Source organism: Petaurus breviceps, unplaced genomic scaffold (assembly GCF_028583685.1).
Source record: "Petaurus breviceps papuanus isolate PSGF00001 unplaced genomic scaffold, PetGlider_PUasm1.0 90594, whole genome shotgun sequence".
Lineage (NCBI taxonomy): Eukaryota > Metazoa > Chordata > Mammalia > Diprotodontia > Petauridae > Petaurus > Petaurus breviceps.
Genome location: NW_027187281.1, coordinates 2,811,746 through 2,826,743, shown reverse-complemented (window position 1 = coordinate 2,826,743; position 14,998 = coordinate 2,811,746). Strand labels below are relative to the sequence as shown.

At 39.8% G+C, this 14,998-nt stretch overlaps 1 protein-coding gene across 2 annotated transcripts in view; it reads right to left on the bottom strand.

The window, feature by feature from the left end:
• The window catches only part of CAB39L (calcium binding protein 39 like), a 93,994-nt gene that overhangs the window by 37,279 nt on the left and 41,717 nt on the right, over nucleotides 1-14,998 (bottom strand). For both annotated transcript variants that reach the window (XM_069063632.1, XM_069063631.1), the window contains exons 5-6: nucleotides 10,050-10,218; nucleotides 2,868-2,927 (exon numbers count right to left, since the gene is read on the bottom strand). In XM_069063632.1, coding sequence (XP_068919733.1) covers nucleotides 2,868-2,927; nucleotides 10,050-10,218 — 229 coding nt within the window. The remainder of the gene's footprint in view (nucleotides 1-2,867; nucleotides 2,928-10,049; nucleotides 10,219-14,998) is intronic.

Here is a 14,998-nt window from a genome sequence, read left to right as displayed (position 1 = left end):
CACTAGGGACTTGACTCATGTCTTACCCTTCATATTTTCTTAGGATATGGTTACGGGGGGCAGCTAGGTGGTGCAGTGAATAGAGCACCGGCCCTGGAGTCAGGAGGACCTGAGTTCAAATCTGGACTCAGACACACAACACAAAAAACTAGCCATGTGACCTTGGGCAAGTCACTTAACCCCAACTGCCCTCCAAATAAAGAGAAAAAACCCAAAAAGATATGGTTACAGTATTAATTTGTCCGAAATAGTACTGACAAACTGCCCACTTAACAGGAAGACCAATTAAATATGACATATCTCTGTCACACTGTTTTGTAAAAGTCAGGTCTCATGACATTTTTGATAAAAATAATTTATCATAGAAACCCCAAATAGAAATTAATTTTCATTTCAAATTCAAAGAATGATGAACTTAACAAATTAAAATCACAATTAGATTTCTTCTGAAGAATGAAATACATTAGCAATCTATATATGATGCCTTTATTCTCTTTGAAGGTCTATGATATGAAGGAAATGCTCTCTGGTCAATTGATATTGTTTTTTCTCTCTTAACCTACCTGTATATTAAAGTATGATTCAATATGCTTATATTGTTTGGTTTGCAAAAGTGACCCCTATGGCAAAACTACACATCTTCCCTTTCTGTTAGCAGCCAATCACCTACACAGTTAGACAGAGGGATGTGCCATTACTCCCGTCACGCTGACTTTGTGGCTTTGCTTTGCTGTTTTCGCTGGACTGTCTTGTGGAAGGATTTGAGTATTTGTTACATAGTATGGTGCTGACTAAATAAACACCTGTTGAATAGTGTCTGTTTAACAAAATAAAATGTCAATAGATAGTATTTAAAAATATCTCTCAAACACAGAACTGGACAATATTAAGTAATCACTCTTGGAAAAATGTGATGTGGTCATTGAACTATGACCAAAGTTAAGTTTTTATCTATGAATACATGTAATTCCTATAATTACCAAAGAACATGACTTTGAGCGAATAATGAAGACACCTAACAGTTACCCAATACTTCTATTAATATAATGATAGATTCTTACCAGGCATAGACAATCCCCAAAATCATGCCTCTCATTCTTAAAATTTTTATTAAAAATTGGATAATAATTTCTTAAAAGGCATGATATTTGTGGTGCCCTGGTTTGGAAATCAGGTTTACAAAACTTTATCAATTTATTAGATTAAATTGCTGCCATTATACAAGAAGATCAATTCTACCGATAGATAAAGTTTTTGTTTTAAACAAGGTTTATATGCTTTTGAGCTTCCTTCCCCTGGCCTCCTTTTAAAACTTTCTAAGTAACTTTCCATTTTCCATCAGATATGCTTATTGTCAACTTTACAAGCAAAACATCATGTACCCTCTCAGGACACCTGCCCTTTGGTGGTCCTCTCTCCTTCCCTCCCCCATTGGATTATAGGCTCCTTGAGGGCAGAGATTGTTTTTTTTTTTCTTATTTACATCCCCAGAGTTTAGCAAGTGCCTGGCACATAGTAGGTGTTTAATAAATGTTCACTGAATTGAATTGTTGGAGCTTTGGTTTATATATAATCTGAGGAACTAGAAAAATCTTTCTGCAAGGGCTATTCATTTGAAAGATGGAAATTCAGAGTAGTTTTATGGACACTTTTAAATACCTGTCAACTAGAATGGCTTTAAAAAGGATGGAGAATGGCTAGGCTGGTGGCCCATACCTGTCATCCCTGCTACTGAGAAGCTGAGGCTGATGAATTGCTAAATTCAGGAATGCTAAATTACAGGAGGACCAAAGTTGGTTGGGTGTCTGTACCAAGTCTTGCACCCCCTGGGAGTGGGGTTCCACAAAGTTGACTAATAAGGGGTGAACAAGCTCAGTTAGGAAGGATAGAGCATATTAAAACTTCTGCAATGATCAGAAGAAGGATCAGGCCCATGAGTGGCCAGGGTGCTCGCTGCCTAGGTGAGACAGGGAGACCCTGTTTTTTAAAAAAATGCAGAACTCTTCCAAAAATTACCCTGTGTGGATACAGCTTAAGCTCAAAAGAAGAAGAAAAAAATTCTGTGCAAGATAGACAAACTTGTCCACTGAAATCTTACTTTTGGGTCCCAAAGAACTGTGGAAGTGATCCTGGGTTCTCAAAGGCTATTCAAGGGAAGCACAAACCCTGGCAAGTTTTACCAAGTTGGAAAAGTTTTCAAGTCTGGGTCCAGAAATCTATAGTCCAAGGACTAGTCAAGCCAAGTTCGGAGAGGCTCATCACCAGATTGGCCACAGGGCAATGAATTTTTCAACCAAAAGGAACTTTCAAAAACAATTCACTAAGTTCCAGAAGGGTTGCCCTCTGCACTGGTGGAGGTAATATCCACACCTATCTACCAGTCTATATCCTTGAAGTATTGAAAAAACACTCTCAGCCTTTAAAGCAGAGACAGGATCATGGGATCATAGATTTGGACCTCAGAGGCCACTTAGTTCCATCCCTTCATCTTACATATATGAAAACCGGGGTCTATAGAAATTGTCACACAGATGATAAACAACAAAGCCAGAATTTGAACCAAAGTGCTTTGAATCTTAATCTATCATCTATTCCACTATATCCCAAAGAAGCTGTGATTTCCCATAATCTTGGTCTCATCTAAAGCTTCCTCTGAATTTGCCTTTAAGACGATGAGATTTAAAAAGTTTGGGGTAGAAGTTGGGCATTGAGCCAGGACCTAGTCACTATGGTGGCTAAAAAGTCAGAGACAAGTCTGTAATACTAGCTGCTGGGTCTTAGAAGACTACTGAGAAAAGAAAATGCACTTTTGCTACTAAAATACACATAAAACAAATTTTAAAGGTTTAGAAGTAATTTATACTTACAGTGTCGTAATTTTGTTCTAGGAATTCTGCCACCAACACCTTGTGTCTTGTTAATAAATCCTAGAAAAAGAATGCATGGGAAAAAAATTATTGTATTCGATACATCTTACATTCTTTATCCTTCTTAGATCCAATCATCTCATTAATTAGCAACCTCAAAAACTGCAGAATATTTTAAGCTCTTTTATATTACTACCCAATTTCATTGAGTAAACTAGAATATTTAATGTAGTCTGCAGGTAATTAATAAAACAATTTTAAAGTTAGAAAGATCTAGGGGTTTAAAATTATATTAATGTTAGATTTATAAGACAACATATTTCATTGGTAAGATCACAAACTTAAACACAAATCAAATGTAAACTAGGTAAAATAACATATTTTCCCAAATGATACCATTGTTTTCTGTCTACAGGAGGTAGTGTGGCACAGTGGCACTGACAGAGAACTGGCTTCAAAACCTGAATAGCTGGGCTCAATTCCAGATCTGATGCCTACTGTGGTTACCCAGGCAAGGGAACTCATCTCTCAGCGCTCTAGGCAACACTAAAGCTATCTACTGCAGAGAAAGTACCATGATGAGCCAGTCAAGGGGATTTCCTCACCTAAAAGGTTTCTGTACCAGTAAAATCCCTGGTTTAGTCCCTATCCTTAAACTATGATTACAATACATGATTTCTTCAATCCCATTCAATTCAGTGAACATCTGTAAGGTACACAGATTGTATAAATCACTATGCTATGCCCTAGGAGAGATGTAATTCAGATGAAATATCCAAGAAGCTTATAGTATATTAAGAGATATATGCAAACCCAAGTGAAAAAGTTAAATGGATGTAGGGGTAGGGAAGGGAGACATTCCTGACTGCAGAGATGCTAGGGTAGTAGTACAGAGGAAATAATATTTGAGTTGGGCTTTAAACGATGGGCAGGAGATCAAAAGGCTAATTCAGGGTAAAGGTCATTTCTGATATAGGGAATGTAAAAAAAGAATTAGAGATGGAAAACTGTAAGAGGTGCTTAGGGGATGGAGAATAGTCTAGTTTAATGGAATTTGACCAGGTAATAAATAGATTCACCACAATTATTTGAGCAAACAAGTGATATCAACAAATCAATAAATAAGGAAGAAGTCTAGCAATGAGATGAAGGAAGGATTGAGCAGTAATGTGGAGGCAGAAAAAACTATTAAGAGGATATGTGCAATCTCATGGGATTTAGAGCTGGAAGGGGATCTTCAAGCCCAGGATTCTCAGTTGAGGACACCAGGATCTCAAAAGGGAAGTGAATTGCCCAAGGTTACAAAGCTGACACATTGCAGGGGTAGGGTGGAGACCTAAGCTGATGCTATTTACTGATGCACTGCTGGCACAGGAGGGGTCACAGGAGTGCAGTAAGAAAGGCTGTAGTGGTGGTGGTGGTAACAGGAAGAGAGAGGAGGGAACAGATGATAGAAATGATGATTTTTACATAGGCAATATTAAAATGTCAGCAGAGGTAAATCTATAGAAATAAGACTCTTTTCTTCTATTTAAATATGCATTTTGCCAGGCCATTTTCCTAATTTTTAATTATTTTTAGGAAAGATCAATTTCCCTCAAAATGGAAGAATCGCCATAGCATAAAGATTTATGGAAATGAGTATATTTTAAAAAAAAGATTATTGTGACTACTTAAGGCTATGTGGCTTTATGAGAGTTCTTAGTACAAATTGTTCTGTGCATGTAGTTCTATATTACTGGTGGAATAACTTACAGAATAGCATATAATGGAATGAAAGAGAATTTTAACCTGTTCTCTACCCATACCTCAGCTGTATTCTAATTTAAACTAAATCTTTTAATAATTCTATTCTGCCCTAATCCTCTCAATGAGCTCATTAGTTAAATACCCTGTCCTGCACACCTTGCAGAATTTAATTAAAAAGCATATATCTTATAACCAGCAAAAATTCCAAAGCCTTCTTATTCTAAATATCCTTAGACTTTAATGAATGTCTAATTAAAAAATTTTCTTGGGGACATGGGAAAAGGCATGCCAGTGTCAAAATCCACAAGTTTAATATTTTAAGCAAATAGAAAAAAATGAATCATTTAGGTTATAGTATTCAGAACTTTCATTCAAAGTTGAAAATGATGACATATTGGCTCTTATTTAAATGATGCTTGTTATAGCACTGCTACATGTGTTGGACATCCAAAGACCTATTACTTTTCCCTGTGAGGTCCTCAGTAATGCTTTGGAGGGAAAGCTTTAAATGGGGGACCTCCCAGTATCCAAAGGGTTTTCACTTTTGGTTTGGACTAATTTCTGTTTGGAGGAATCATTGAAGAAATAAGGTAGTTTCAAGACTATGTTGAAGTTTTCAGTCTGTTCTGGGGGGTTCACTGGGCAGGCTACTCCAGATTTCCAGGGACAGAAAGAAATTCTCTCCAATTGCTTATGGATTGGGGATAAGCACTTCACCACACTACCGTGTTTCCCCAAATAAGACCTATCCTGAAAATAAGCCCTCCCCTTACTGTGTAAGATTCCTCTAAAATAAGCCCTCCCCCGAAAATAAGCCCTATTGAGATTGCTACTGTAGTGAAGGTGATCCCCTGCGCTACACGCTACATTACGGTACCCTCTGTATGCACCGCCCCCCCCTCCCCCCCCCCCGTGAAACGCACGCCACGCTCTGAGCTGCATCCAATCAGAGCTGCAGCAGTGAGCGTGTCATCCTGTTCTTCCCCAGTGATTTGCTTGCTGGCGCCATTGAGAGCAGTGCCGCGGAGGAGAGCTGAGGCGGGACAACATAAGCCCTCCCCTGAAAATAAGCCCTCTGGTGTTTTTCTTTCCAAAAAAAATAATAAGACAGTGTCTTATTATCGGGGAAACACAGTAGAACTTGCAGCCAGCATCCACTTGTAATAATAACTTCAAACCCTGAATCTAAAAGAGAAAGGCTCAAATGGAAACTGGAAATTAATATAGTCTCTGCATGTCAAAGAATCTACTAAAGCAGAACATGGAACAGAAAGGATTTTAGTCATATCTTGGTACTGTCATGCATTTACCATTCACAGATGTCCCTCACTTCTGCCTCTGAGGAAGAGTTGGCCCTTCTCCTTATGATCAACCCTTTGATAAGTACCACTGATTCCTTCCCCTCCAGTTACTTTTGTTTTTTTTTTCCTTTTTTTGCTTTTTGGAGGGCAATTGGGGTTACGTAACTTGCCCAAGGTCACATGGCTAGGTGTTTTTTTGTGTGTGTGTGTTAAGTGTCTGAGGCCAGATCTGAACTCAGGTCCTCCTGACTCTGGGGCTGGCACTCTACTCACTGTGCCACCTAGCTGCCCCACCCCCTCCAGTTTTCTTTAGCAGACTACCTCCGCTCTCATCTTCAAGCTCTTTAATCTTCAATCTTTCCCTATTAGCTCCTTCTCTGCTGTCTATATATAAACATGCCTATGTCTCTCCTATCTCAGAAATATTTATCCAACCATCCTCACTATCTATCATATGGCATCTTCCCTCTTCTTCTTAGCTAAACTCCTTGAGAAAGCCACCTATATTAGGTGTCTCTACTTCTCTCACACAGAAACATTATGCAGTTTGGCTTCCAGCATTATCATTCAACTCAAACTGCCTTCTCATCTCTTACCTGCCAGATCTTATGGCCTTTTCTCAGTCTTCCTGCAGAATCCATTATCTTTCCTCTCTATTACTGTCCAGGGCATAGCCATCTGCCCAGTTACCAAGAATCACATTCTTGGTGTCATTTTCAACTCCTTACTTACATTCACCTCACATATTCAATCTGTTGTCAAATCTTTTTGTTTCTATTTTCACAACATCTGTCACGTAGGTACCCTCCTCTCCACTCACACAATTGCCATTCTAGCATAGGCCCTCATCCCATGTTACCTGGACTACCACAACAGCTCTCTCTCCCCATTCCAATTCACCTTTCACTCAGTGACCAAAACAATTTTCCCAAAATTCAAGTCTTTGTTAATGACCTCTTTCCTCAGTAAACTCCATTGGTTTCCTATTACCTCCATGATCCTGCATAGTCTTCCGTCTTTTAAAGTCTTTCACAGTCTTCCCCTTCCAACCTTTCCAGGCCCCTTACACTTTACTTCCTTCCCCACTCTCCCATCCAGGTACACTGGCTTACTTCCTGTTCTTCCCTTACAATTCTGGGCCACTACACTGGCTGTCCCCCATCCTGGGAACACTGTTCCTCCTCAGTCCTTTTGGCTTCCTTTGGTTTCTTTCAAGGCTCAGCTCAAATTCCACTTTTTGCAGGAGGCCTTTTAATTCCTCCTTGAGTTCATGACTTTACTCTGCACATATGTGGTTATTTATGTGCCGTCTGAACAACTAGAATGAGATCTGTGAGGGCAGGGACGGTGTTTTCTTACCCTTCTTTGTGTCCTCCAAGTTTAGCACAGTGCCTGGTACACACTGGGTGCTTAATAAATCGTTATTGATAGATTGACTCGTCACATCATCATTTTCAAATTCTAATGATAGTTTACACATATATATATATATATGTATATATATATATATATAGGTAATTATATCCATGATCTTGTAATTTGTGATTTTATACCAGAATGGCAAACATTTATCACATCTAAATGTTGATTTTAGTGGAAAAAAATTCTAGATTTTAATGGTTAATTTGATTCAGTTGCTCACAGATATTTCTGTGCTGATAACTGTATAGTGATTACTCCCACTCTAGGGGACATTCACAAGTTCCATGCTGCTTTTCTTCTTTGTGCCATCAGGCTCGATACACCTAGTTCTGGTTTAGTTTTTCCAGCTTCCATCGGAGGGTAACCTATAAAAGGACTAAATGATTGTCCAAGAGACATGTAGCAAATCAATAGTGGATATAGCACTTTATTTTTTTGTTTTTGGAGGGGGGAGGGCAGTGCAATTGGGGTTAAGTGACTTACCCAAGGTCATACAGCTAGTAAATGATGTCAAGTGTCTGAGGTTGGATTTTAACCCAGGTCCTCCTGACTCCAGGGCCAGTGCTATATTCACTGTGCCACCTAACTGCCCCTATCTATAGCACTTTAATATACTGTATATGATATACCAGATTAAATTAAATCCAAGCGCATGTCAGTAAAATATAACAGCATGACTTTTCTTATGATGCCAGCCTATTGGGAATCTCTTTAGGTTCACATAACCAAGATAAATGAGCAGCATGGAGCAGTAGAAAGGGCTCTAGATTTGGAGACAGAAGATTGGATTTTAATCCAGGCTCTGTTCATTTACAATGTGTACGGAATTAATTTCATCTCTCTAGACCAAATTTTCTCACCTCTAAAATCAGGAGGCTGGCCTACATGATCTCCAAGATGTACCTTTGATCTCTAAAATCCTATGATCCTAAGTCGAGTACTACAGAAAGTAACTGGAAATACCAAGGCTGGAATGCAAATCAAATCAAATCAAATAAGCTTCTTTTGTTACTCAATAATAAAGTTGAGCTGCATTAAAAATTCAATCTGGCTAAAAATAGAACAGCAAAGAATGCTAATGAAGAACACTTTAGTCCATGAAATATTTTTAAAACTTCCATGAAAGTTAACTCTTATTTATTAAACATACCTTATCAACCATTTACTTTTCTGCTTCTAGTTCTATGGTTCTAATTACTTATGAATTCTTCCTTATAATTAGCTTTTTCGAGGGAAAAAATAACCATTTCCATGACAGCAATGTACCATCTGATAAGGAAAAAAAACCCTAGAGCATCTCTGTTTAGGAGACCGCTTCTCTAGCTCTTTTGGCAACAGGACTTTTGCATTAAAGAAATGGAATCATCTATCATATTAAACTTCAGAGCCAAAATTTTGTACAGCTGAGACCCTACAGTGTCAATTTCTTTAAGATTGGTCTGTAGCCATACCAACTATTTTTTTTTTTAAATCAGGATGCTGCATATCTAGCTACCTTCTACATCGCCCTCTCTGTATGTATGTGTGTGTGTGTATTTCCCCTCCCCCATATTTATGCATATGTTCCTGTCTCCCATCTTTCCTTCTTGGCATTCTCTTGCCTTCTTCTCTCCTAACTGTCTCGTCTTCTGGTTTGCTCCTCTCTCTTCTGCCTTGTCATCCCTTCCTTTTCCTCTTCAGCATCAGATCAGTCTTTCTTCTCTAACCTCCAACTGTCTCTTACCCCTGGCAAACTCCCTTTTCTTCCCTTCTTCCCCCCCCCCCTCTAAATCTGCCTGCTCCCTTGCCTTCCTAGCTCTGTTTCTTGCTAGAAAGTGACCTTGGAGAAATGACTTAACCTTTGTGATCTCGGTTTTCTTCACTTGTATAACAACACTTGTACTGCCTCCTCACAGAGAGTCATTGTGAGGATCAAATGAGATAATGCTTGATTAGTATTCTTGTTATTCCCGCATCTCTCTTCTATCTCCTTCTATAACTAAAGTGCTTTTGCTTCCCCCGATTCCCCCCTTTGTCCTCTCTCTAGTTAGTGCATAGCTTTGCCCACTCCCATTCCTCCTCTGCCCTGCCCTCTGCTCATGGCTCTTCTGCTTATCCTTCTAAACCCTTTTCCACTCTTCTTTTCCCTTCTCTTACATTTTTTAAACCATTCACGAGCTCTTTCACTGCTTCTGGAGTCATGTGCCGTCTGAACAACAAGTTGTTTCAAGATTTAAATAGCCTCTGCAGAACAATGACAAGCAGACCACTGCTAAACGCCCAAGTTCACTCCTGACAAAATTTAAAAATTGCAGGTCACAGTTTCAGGCACAAAGCAACCGAATGACTGTTTTTTGAAGAGTTAAACCCTGGTCACTTCTACCACTCAGCTCTACAGACATTGTTTACTACAAGCAGGGTGGGAACTGGAAGCCACTGAGAAGGGGGAATCCTAGGACAGGCAAAATGAGATGAAAAGAGAGGGTTTTGAGGACCAGTAAAAATGTGCCACAAACCAGGACTAGTCCAGAAACAAAAGTTGGGAAAATACTATCCTATTCCACACATTTGTGAAATGGTCAGCTAGGATCAGAGATACAATCTATGCATAAGGAATAGATTTTTCTCCTCTGTATATGAAGTTCTCTAGAAAAATTGAAACTTGGGTTCCAGCATTAACTCTTACTGGCAGAGGTAACCATGTCAAGCATATAGATGCAAAGTTATTTACCTTAAATGTAGCAAAGGCATCTGAAGCAATGTCAAACGTGGACAATTCCACATACTTGAAAAATTCTCTGAACTGACTGGAAAACAGGACGATTTTGGCAAGTGGCTCATATCGGATACATTCTCTCAGCATAATTCCACAACGTAAGGCAACCTGTGGTGCTTCATACCTAAAGTGTCAAAATCATAAACATACAGTTATCTTAAGATACAATATATTACCAGCATGCTTGTGATATAAGAGAAAGAGTACTCGATTAGAAGGAAGAACTCTAGGGGCGGCCAGGTGGCGCAGTGACTGGCCCCAGAGTCAGGAGGACCCGAGTTCGGTTCCAGCCTCAGACACTTAACAACTATACAAAAAAAAACTAGCCATGTAACCTTGGGCAAGTTACTTAGCCCCGACTGCCCTCCAAAAGGGGAAAAAAAAAAAGGAAGAACTCTATTCTGAGTCTAGATTTGGCATTACCCAGTTGTATAACCCCTTGGCCAATCTGAGCCCCATGTACAAATTAAAAGGTTGGGTTAAGTTATATTTGAACTACCTTCAAGAGGCACTATGGAATAGTGCACAGTGTTGGACTTGGAATCTGGAAGACTTTAGTTCAAATCCTACCCCCAACATATATTAGCTATGTAGCCATGCGCAATCATAACGTTTGAATTTCAGTATCTTCATCTGTAAAAGCAAATAATACCTGCAGTACTTAAGTCACAGGGCTGTTGCAAAGCTCAACAACAATAACATATGTCAAGTACTTTCCAAAACTTAAACCACTGTCATGTTGTGACTATTGTTCTTATTATTCAGCTCATACTTCTTTAGGACAATGTCTGATTTGGGTCTCTGGCTATTTTCCTGACATGCTGTGCCACACCCTCTGACCCCTGTTTGGGAGCTCCTCATGGGCAAGAGTTCACCATGATTAGAAGATGCCAGATCTACCAGTCAAATTCCTGCCATGCTGCCAGGTTTGTAACCCTCCATCACCCCCCATTTCCCATTCTGGAAACAACGTATTTATCTTCTTATGCTGTGGACGATATTCAAATCCACACTATCACTTCTGTAAAGGTAGTATCGATCACTGTCCTATGACTCCATTCAACCCCCCTCCCTGGCCATCACATATGTGTTGTCTTTTCCTATTAGAAGGTAAGCTCCTTGAAGGCAGGGCTGTCTTGCCTGCTATACGTTTATCTATTTAGCACAGTGTCTGGCACATAGTAAACAATTAATGGCTTTTCATTATTTATCTGAAGATTTCAAAATACCCCACCCCAAATAGCATATACCAAAGAAGACTATCCAATCGATGAATACTAAAGATATAAGAAAGGCTTTTGTATCTGTTTCTCAAAAAAGATGCATTTTTAAAAAGTGAAAATGAAGAAGACAGCCCGGCAAGTTCACTGACTAAAGGTTAATATTCACTCTGTCTCTGTGAGTTGTCAAATACGGCAGGTAAAGCGACTAGGCTTTAGGGACTAATGTGAAAGGAGAAGTCAAGAAAGAACTCTGGCTAGGAATTAGAGAAGATGATGGATAGATAGAGCTGAATTAGGGAAAAGTTTAGAAAACTTTAAAATGTAAAACATCATGAAACAAAGGAAGAACATTTCTCTCTACTGACATACTACAATAACAATCATCAGAAATACGCTGGCATAGGAGTGAGCTCAGCAAGGTGCTGTGAGGAAGAGCAGTAGGAATTTAAGAAGAAATCAAGTCAGCAGGTGTTTATTAAATGAACATCTACTAAATTCCAGGCACTGTGCTATAGTGATGGGTATACAAAGAAAGGCAAACAACAGTCCCTGCTCTCAAGAAGCCCACAGTCTAATAGAGCAGACAATTTTCAAACCACTATGTACAAACTACCCATACATACACATATGATAAATTGGAGATAATGCATTAGAATTAAAGGATATTGGGGAAGACATTGCAGAAGGTAGAATTTTAGCTGGGAGGTGATAGAAGATAGGAAAACTGGGAGATGGAGATAAGAAGAGGACCCACAGCCAATAAATGGATTGTCTTGCGTGAGGAACAGCAAATAGGCAAGTGTCACTGGATCAGAGTACAAGTTAAGGTGGTTGTCCTTTGTTCTGGAAGAGGACCAACATGGCATCACTCTGTTGGAGTCAAGGGACAGTGTGTCCGACTGTGGCTGATCAGACCAGCATAAGCTCGGGATGCTCTCCCACAGGCTGGGCACAAATAGTTCATGTGATCATTTGGGTTGAAGATATCTTTAAATTTGGGCACCTCACATTTCTCTTGAGCTATGGCAATTCTGCTTTGCTCAAAGAGCACAGCACCTTCTTTGATGTGGGTGCACCATGCTTGGGCAGTCCTGTGCCACTGTCTCCCATTTCACAATTGATTCCAAAGTTCTTCAGAGAGACTGGAAAGGTAGAAAGGAGCCAGACTATGAAGGGTTTCAAATGTCTGAAAGAGAATTTGATATTTGCCCCTGGAGGTAAAAGGAGCTACTGCATTTTACTGAAGTAGGGTAACATGGTCAGACTCGAATTTTAGGGAGATCAGTCTGACAGTTGAGTAGAGAATGGATTGGAATAAGGAGAGACTTGGAGTAGGGAGACCAACCAGAAGGCTGTACCAAGGTGGCAGCAGTATGAAAGGAGAGAAGTTGGTATGGGTAAGAGATATTAGGAAGGTAGAAATGATAGAATAAGGGGTGGGGGAGAGTAGATCATCTAGCATGACAACTAGGTTGTGAGCCTGAGTAAGGAAGATGGTGGTACCTTGACGATACCAGAGAAGTTAGGAAGAGGAGAAGAGGGAGAGAGGAGCTATGATTTAGACATGCTGAGTTTAAGATGTCTATGGAAAAACCAGTTCAAGATGACCAGTAGGCAGCTGGAGGTGACTGAGAGAGTTGGGCTCCAGAACAGGGAGAGCAGGATTTAGGAAAAGAAGGAATCATTTTGATTGCCCAGAGAGACCCATTTCAACCCACTTAGGATAAAATGGTCTTTTTCTGCTGTCATTGATTCATAACTTCTTCATTTTTGCTAAGGAAAACTTTCAAGATGACCCATATTTCGGATAAGGAATAAACATTTATTAAGTGCCTACTATGTGCCAGTCACTTTGCTACACACTTCATAGATACTATCTCATTTGATCCTCACAACAACCTTGGGAGATAGCTACTATTATTATCCCTATTTTACAGTCAAGGAAACTGAGGCAGACAGAATTTAGGTGACTTGCCCAAGGTCACACTGCTAATAAGTGTCTGAAGCAGGATTTGAACTCAGGTCTTCCTGACTTTAGGTCCTGAATTCTCACTGTGCTACCAACTGCTTCTAGTGGCTAAGCCATTTAGAGGGTCAGAAAGCTAGAGAACTCTCTTTTTGTCAGCAAAGACAAGCAAAAAGCAAACGGAGAGCTAGAGGGATCTGCCTCATGACACAATGTGAGAGCTGGGCCATGAACTCAGACCTTCTGATTCCAAAGAGAATATTCATAATTACACCCCCCAAGGTCTTTGCAAGAGGATGAATAAGCAAAGTTTTAGATGAAGAGAAACTTCACTAAGGGTACAGCCCAACATCTTGCCACATCGTGTGTACAGTCAGAAGTGCAGTGAGTTGGGCAGCAGGGGACTAAGATGGGACAGACCTTTGCTGACAAGAGGTGCAAAGCCAGCAGGATCCAAGCCAGGAAAAACTAAGGCAGGGCAGTGCTGGAGGCACCCCAAAGAAGTCAGAAGAAACTGTGTCACTGTCAGAAGAAATTGTGTCACTGGGCTTTAAAAGACAAGGCACGAGGAAGCTAGGTGGTGCAGTGAACAGAGCACCGGCCCTGGAGTCAGGAGTACCTGAGTTCAAATTTGGCCTCAGACACTTAACACAAAAAGTAGCCGTGTGACCTTGCGCAAGTCACTTAACCCCAACTGCCCTCCAAAAAGCAAAAAAATAAAAGCCAAGACGCCTCTGTGTTCACCTGTCTCCCCAAAGCATTAGCAGATGTGTGTGTATTCCCCTACCCTTGCCCTGCAATGAACTATGGACAGAGCTGATGCTAGCTTTGTCTGACATGTGACCTCCTAACTCAGCCACTCCAATAAGACCCTGACCTTGGAGAGCAGAGTTCCAGGATTTTGAGCTACATCAAGTTTTGTTTTTTGAGAACTTTTCCCCTCCTTAATGCAAAATTCCCTTGTTTTGATATGAGAAACTACCTATGAGGTATTTTAAATACATAAGCAACATGTACTCAGCCACCATTAATTAAGATTAGAGGCTATTAATAGTAGCTGAAGTTTTAACAGGTATCAACACATTCTGTGTAGACTATCTGATGATCCTGTCATCTTCACAATTCAATTTCTTCCTTTAAAAAAAAATTCATCATAAAAATCTAACTACCAAAGAAGGGCATTTTTACATACACAGCAGAACACAAAAAGAGGGCTCTATATGAAACCAGAAGCTTCTTTTCTTGCTGCTTGTTTTTGTAACTCGATTTCTAAAAGGAGACCAGCGAAAAAATTTTCCATCTCAAATTTTGGGTACATTATCTATTCTTTTCTTGATATAGTTTATGAGAACCATCTGTGAGACAAGAAGTATGTGATGTATTTATCACTGGTCTATTCTTAGGAATTGTGACAACATAAAAAAATGGTACTAGGCCTGGCTGGTCCAGGCTAGTACTGTTTCTAACAGTTGCACCACCAATGTTTTAAAGAAGAGTAGAGCTGTCCTTCATGACAATCTCATAAGGGAAGAGATCAATTTCCCCAAACAAACTGGTGCCCATAAGTAATGTTACAGAGCTAGTACACACAAATCCTAAACTCTTTGGAATTTATTTTTTATTTCATTCTATACCAGTCACTTTATAAAACTTAAAATAATAATCTACACCCCTGGCCCCCAAAAATATCCTCCTAGAGGGGATAATAGTAGAAG